This window comes from Hydra viridissima, unplaced genomic scaffold (assembly GCF_058129835.1).
Source record: "Hydra viridissima isolate aposymbiotic clone 2 unplaced genomic scaffold, HvirCarnegie_v1 scaffold_1, whole genome shotgun sequence".
NCBI lineage: Eukaryota > Metazoa > Cnidaria > Hydrozoa > Anthoathecata > Hydridae > Hydra > Hydra viridissima.
The window spans coordinates 16407638-16414667 of NW_028324300.1; the positions used below are offsets into that span (position 1 = coordinate 16407638).

The 7030-nt window shown below is 32.9% G+C and overlaps 1 protein-coding gene across 1 annotated transcript; it reads right to left on the reverse strand.

Moving 5' to 3' along the window:
• Window positions 1-356: 356 nt before the first annotated feature.
• On the reverse strand, window positions 357-6792 carry LOC149893587 (uncharacterized). The gene is made up of 5 exons (XM_090069090.1): window positions 6714-6792; window positions 6559-6646; window positions 4678-4880; window positions 4130-4398; window positions 357-3855 (listed from the first exon to the last, which is right to left on the reverse strand). Exons 2-5 carry the CDS (start codon window positions 6640-6642, stop codon window positions 1016-1018), a joined length of 3396 nt encoding a protein of 1131 aa, XP_089925216.1. The 5' UTR covers window positions 6643-6646; window positions 6714-6792; the 3' UTR covers window positions 357-1015.
• Between the last annotated feature and the right edge of the window lie 238 nt (window positions 6793-7030).

The following is a 7030-nucleotide window of genomic DNA, read 5'->3' on the forward strand; positions in this document are numbered from 1 at the left end:
TTTAATGCAATATTTAAGACAAACTGAAGCTTAAATATAAAGCACTAAGTTTAACTTTAAATTTTTCTTGTAATTTGCAACGTTAATTCCTGTTCACAAGTAAGGTTTTCCGATCATGATGTCGTGATAAAATAGCGTCATGTAGTCTCATGTCATTATAAATTTGTAAAAAATTGCGCAGAAATATAAATATCAGCAAATATTAGAAGACGTTCTTTTCTCTACAAATTTGCAAAAACATCTTATTTAACCCTAACTTTATGAAAGTGTCCTTTTTATTACTGTGTCAAACCACATGGCCTGTGAATAAAACTGAGGACCTTAAAAAGCCATTTCAACTTCCAGGATATAAAGACTTTTTGCACTGTATCTGTTCAACCACAGAAACAATCAGTATAATTCTTTTAAACTTAAAAGTAAATCGTTTCAAAACACAGTTCAACGCTACTCACAATCTCAGGAAACTGAGACTTCAAATTTATTTTACAATAACTTGGAAACATTTATCAAATAGAGTTAAATTTTTCTTGAAAGCCAACAAACCTATCAAGAATAATGGAAGTGAAAAAGTTAATCTTTTAACAAAAAGAAAAACCATGATGTTAACACCTTCGCCGAAAAGTCAGAAATTTGTCCAACATTTTTGTGACCATGATATCCTTGTGATTATGAATACATCTTATTGTTGCGTAATCCTTGAGTGTAAACCGAGTTTTAATGTTTATATTGGTTATTTGCTGCTGATTGCTTCGTATTCATGCTTACTTATTGCTGGATAATGCGAATAAAGAATTGAACTTTAAATTAAATATTATTAAAACTTTTCGGCGGCAGTCATTTGCACAATTCCTCACTAAAATTGTGAAAAGGAATTTTTTTTCTGTTTTGTTTTGCAAAATCGAAACTCCTTTTTTATTTTATTTTTTTAGTTTCGGAAACCAAAATTTCCCAAAATTGGAAATGCAAAGTGTTATAAATATAATAGGTCGTCAAAATCAAGAGCATCCACTTCTTTTTATTCCTGTATACAAAATTGTGATCCTTCCCCAAGAGCAACTTCACCTTCAGGACATTTTTGGCAATTTCCAGGACCAGCCTTTTCTTTATAATAATTATGCTTGCATGGTTGACATCCATATAAATCCTCAGTTGTTTCATAACCAGCCGGACATTTCTCGCAGTAGTAATCATAAAGACGTGGTTCGGAACCTTCCGGACAGGATTCGCAACGATCATCAAACGGATTGTAATACTTGTTTTCATTTAAACAGCATTTGAGGTAATCTGAGTTAACTTTGTTTCGACGAGCTGCTTTTTTCTTATCTGCAACTCCTTTATACCAAAACGTCGCTTCAGCATATAGATAAAACTTTTCTGCTGGATACGGAACTTTTAAAGCATGATCACTTCTAAGGGAAACTTTCCAAATTGAGTTCTCTAAACGGGGTAACAGCTTGCCATTAATCTTACCATTTGTACTAATACAATATTTTCTAAATTTAGCATTGCATGCCTCTCTATTGTATGGGTTTGGTAATTTGCAATTCCTCGACAGGTTTTCATCATAGCTGTTTTCGATTACAGTTCCTTTATCAATCGCATAAGATTTTCCATTTAACTCACTTGCAAAGGAAACTGTCTTTATTGTATAGGTATGCGTATGTGATGACATCGGCGGAAGATGTATTTTAAGACTCTGAAGGAAAAATGGTCCTTTTTGGTATGAGTGAATCCATTTGTTTTCGACTAACCATTCGCGATCAGGGATCACAAGTAAAGCGCTTCCATTTGTTTTGTTGTCTTTTATAGAATACAAACTCGACAAATCTAAGGCGCCTTTTTCAAATACTCCGAACGTTGCTGGAATTCTAAAAACACCGGATATAGGCGAAGCATTGGGGCACTCTGACATGTGACACGTTTCCATACTAATTAGAGGTTCAATATCACCGTGCGGATTTCGAAGGAGTCTTGCACACTCTTGAGGCTCCGCACCAAAGTTCATATACGTAAGATAGTTACATGCCTTCTCTATTAAAGTTAATTTATGATATTTAAGCAGTGAAAACGCTTTCAAAGCCAATACTTTTGCCTCAACCTTTTGGATGGAGTTTTTCCGTAAAGAGTTTCTCAAATGGCGGGCGTTGGATGCTGAAAGTCTTGCTCTGGCAACTTGTGCAAAACTATCCATTATTTCAGTTTGTTTTGAGTTTATAGTGCCAAGTAAAACATTGATTGATCTGACACTTTTTCTTGCCATCGGGCATGAACCCATTGCCACCGAGATTATTGCTGGAATGGCACCCAGAGCTGTTTCTGGATTTTCAATGACATTGCAACATTCCGTTATCATTTCTTCTAGCAAACCACCATATTCATCAATCATGTCGTCAGATAGAGCAGGAGTAAAGTCGTTGTAGGCTTTAAGGAAATCTTTTGCATGTCCTAAAGTAAAACTTTTGTCTCGAAGAAGAGTTAAAAATTCTATGATCTCTTCATATGCTTTTTCATTTTCCTTAAATCTTTCATACATTGCTATTGAGAGTTCGTTTAATTTTGGTAAAAATCTGTCAATTAGAAATGAAAGTTTTGCAATGACGGTAGCTGACTTTGCAACCTCACTCAGTCGATCTTGAAAATCCAAAATATTACCCGCGCCGTCAACAAGCATTCCAATCGGATTACCCATTTGAGCAGTAGATAGAGCTAATGCTGCAACTTTTTGTGCCATGTCAGCTGATGTAACTGAAAACGCAAAAATAAATATATCTTTTAACTCGTCTGCAAATTCTTTTTGTTTACTTTCCAACATACTACGAGCTTCCATCCAGTCACCCTGACCGTACGTATCACTTGCTCCTGCTATTTGCTCGTCAAAATCTGCAAGGTCACTGAAGTATTTTCCAATTTTGGAGGTCAGAGCATCTCCCAAGTTATTGATTTGATCTTGAATTTGTGAAAACTTTTGGTTCAAAAAGTTGTTTTTAAGTAACGTCAAAGGATTAATTGAGGTCTCAATAACGACGATTTTTTTTTCTTTACTTTTTGGTATAGATAAAATATCATCAAGAAGTCCCCTCACTAAGCAATATTCAGGATAACGTGGATCAGGTAGATAGCAATCTGTCCAGAAGTAACAAGATTGATCCAGTTCCAGGAGTGCATCATTTGCTGAATTAATTATTTCAGTGTAGTTTCCCTCAATAGTTAGCCGGTCTAATATTTCTATCAACTTATTTGGAGAGCATTTAGCGCATTTTACATTTCTATTATAACCGATGCAGACTCTTTTAACGATTATTTGGCACTGCGTTATTGAGTTTGTTTTTTCATCAGGACAGCTTAATCCTAAACAGAACGCAGAACCCGTCAACTTAGAAATATTATACGAATAAACTGGCACGCCATTGGTACCTCTGTCAAATTCATCTCCAAATAAGTAATTGCAAACAACCTGAGCCTCTATTTCGCCCCAATCTGGTATATCATCTTTAATATAAGATGAAAAAAATGGCAAACCTATTAAAAAGACATCACCTTCGTTTGATGAACCGTTAGAAACTAACTGAAGACTATTCATATCGAGACATGCAACTCCTGCACCACTGTATAAATTGCACCAGTTAAATGTTTCATGATAACAGTTACCAATAAAACTTTCTGCACCAGTACAGTTTACATTTGCCATGATGTAACTGGTTGTTTTTGATACAAAAAAATTAAAGAAAGTAGGAATTGCTTTCGTATTTTCTAAAAAACCCAAAGTTTTGCACATCACACTTGCTGATTGCTCGTTCCACCCAGTATGGCACACTGATTTGTTAAAAATGAAGACATCACCATAATACTTGGATTCTATAAACATTAAAAAGTGGTTGTGAAATAATAAAAGAGGAAATAAACTGATATAACAATAAAATCATACAAATATGCAATAATTGTATATTTGTATAATTGTATAGTTGTTAATAAGTATAAGTATACTTATAATATGCATAAGTTTAGTTAAAATATGCATAACAATTATTGTTATGCAAATTTATGATTGCACATATACTATACATTAATACAAAGGCAACAGCATTAACAACAACAGTAGTACAACAATAATGAAAATAAATCTGCTTACTTTCGTCTTGCACTCTTAGTTCTGTATTTAATATAACGCTACTTTTAGTATGTATACTTGTTATTGTACAGTTCCTCTCGTCATGCCAGTTAGAACAATCTTTATTAGAATCACATCGCAATTTATTAGGAACACATTCTCGGAGATGAGAGCAATAAAAATCGTCCTTAGATGGACATGGATTCTCACAGTTTTTTTTACCAACAATATCTGCCGCGCATTCAAAATATTCACCATTATGAAAGCCGCACTTGCATTTTCTTTGTTCTCTAGAAGAAAGTTGCAACCAAGTTTTGGGAAAATAATCAAGTCTGAGAAACAAAGTTCAAATACTGTTAACTAATATTTAAAAACCAGAAAACAAACATAAAGCTCTAATGGTAGATAAAGAATTCTCAGAAGTTTCATACTCATACGAACAAAAGCTCTTATTGCCTTCTATGCAAGCATGCTTTAAAAAACATTTTTCAAGGCAGAAAACTTTTAAAGAACTTAAGCACAAAGTATAAAAAACTCAGACTTCTCTTTTAACCATTAGAATTATTTACCTTATTGATATTTCACACAATATTTGATAAATTCCATCCCATGACGTAGTGGTTTCTTCTTGCTCTTCAAAATGGCAAACATTTTCACCGCAACATTCTTCCCTCAATGTATCAGTATTATCCCTTTTATACAAAAATGATTTTGCCTTTTTATCATCCATTGTAATTTTGTCGATGCTCTTCTTGTAACTGTTCTTTGAATTCTGAAATAAATTGCAGTGATTCATCCTAAAGTTTTAGACGAAAACCTTATTATTGCAATTTTTTGCTTTTGATAAACCATCGTTGAGTACTGAAGCTTGGGTATCGCATTAATAAATTCAAGTGTGTTGATAACTTTAAATGCAAAACTTAAACGCATTGGTTGAAATATGAAAATACAACTGTAAAGAGTGTCATAGAAGGGAAAATGTCAAAAGAAATGAAGATGTAAACAATAAGTTATGTGATTCAAATTAAAATACTCGTAGTGTAAAGCGCTCTCTTTTTTACCGACGAAGTTATACTTGAAGGTTTATTGTATTTCAAAGTGGATGATGGAAAAATGATGCGTTGTTCTTTTTCACATCTGAAAAGTGCATTTATTGTAGTTGGTTTTGTGATAGTGCTTCAGTAAAAATTTAATTTGATAACAGCGTAGTATAAGTAGTATGAAAAGCTTTCTTAGATTCTTGTTAGAACAGGAGAAATGTTTATGTGATAAACAGCCTTCCACCGGAGGAACTGCAGCTTTGACTAGAACGGCTGCTCTCTGTTTTTTATTATTTGCTTTATTTCTCTTTCTTTTTTGCATTATTTAATATTATATGGGTATTTCTTTCTCTTTTGTATTATTTTATGTTAATTGGATGTTTCTCTCTCTCTCTCTCTCTTATATAACTATTTGTTATTTGTCATTTCTCTCTCTTTTTTTTTTCGAAAGTTTTTTTGTTCGATGTACTTTATAATATTTTCACAAAGTAGTTGATCATAACTTTAGACAAATAAAAGATAATTCTGTTTTCTTTTAATTATTTGAAATGTTTCATCTTATTTTAAAGCAGCATCAATAATTATTCAACTTCTTGACTGAACTGGCTGATTGGTGAGAGTTTATTTGTCATAAAACATTGTAATAAAGTTTGCCTTGCCGTTGATCTCATTGCCCACCTCAGAAATGAGAGGAAAAGCTTATTTACTCTGTGAGACAAGCAATTTAGGCTTTTTTTGGCAGATAGCCATTAAAATAAACCAGGTTTTGATATGTTAAGTGGATATACCGCCAGTCTTTTGAGTTCTGTTTCAATTTGCACCTACCCTTTTTTAAACAGGGTACATAATGGTTAATTCTGATTTCCTAGAGAGATTCTCAACTACCTTATTATCAATATTTATCCGCCTCTACTTTGATGACTTTAAGAGTTGGCACTCATGACCTGCAGCTGTGGGACTGTAATGTGAGACACCACCATCACCAACGTGATATCGATAAGCTAATGTAAGCAGGTAGATTTTTTGGTACCATATTATATTGCTATGATATTATATTCAATAATATTTTAAAAATATCTTACAAGACTTTACCTGATCTCATAAACTCGGTTAAGAGTAAAAAGTGTTTCACTGAAATCCTTTTTACTCTTAAAGGAGTCTCGTCGTTTTAACCTCGATTTCTGGCATCGAGCGTCTGACGATTAGTTATAACGCTGTTTTATCATGACATGACGCTACATGACGCCATTTTATTATGAATACATGACGCAATTTTATTACGATCGGAACACCTTGTAAAGTAATAAGAAATAACTTGAAAACGTTGTAAAGTAAAAGAAATATATGTTTATTAAACTCTATGCCTTATATTTTTTGATCAATTTTTTTTTAATAATGCATTAAACTTACAGGAGCTCTCCGGTACCCAGCTTTACATTTCCAAGCTGTCCAATACAAAAAACAGATAGCTACAACCGTCCATCGAAAAAACATTTTCCTAAACGAAGATTATAAAAGTTTATTGTGACCACCTTTTATTAAATATTAGTTTTATAAAAGTTCACCTATAGAAAATTATTTCAAAAATATATTCTTCAATGCAATATTTAAACGTATTTTGAAAATTTTTAACTGCTTTCAATGCTTCAATGATTTATATATCTTTTGCTCTGGCGAAACTTCCACATATAAACTCTTTCGTTAAAAATTGCAATTGTGAAAAATACAGAAAGTAGAGTTTCGTTGAAGTGCCATCAAAGTAAAACTTTTGTTTTCGGCACACTTTCCAATCTGGAATACTGTGACATTCCTTCGCATTTAATTTTATAATTTTTGTAATTATCATGCAAATGTTTCACATTGAAACCCGCAATCTTCTGTC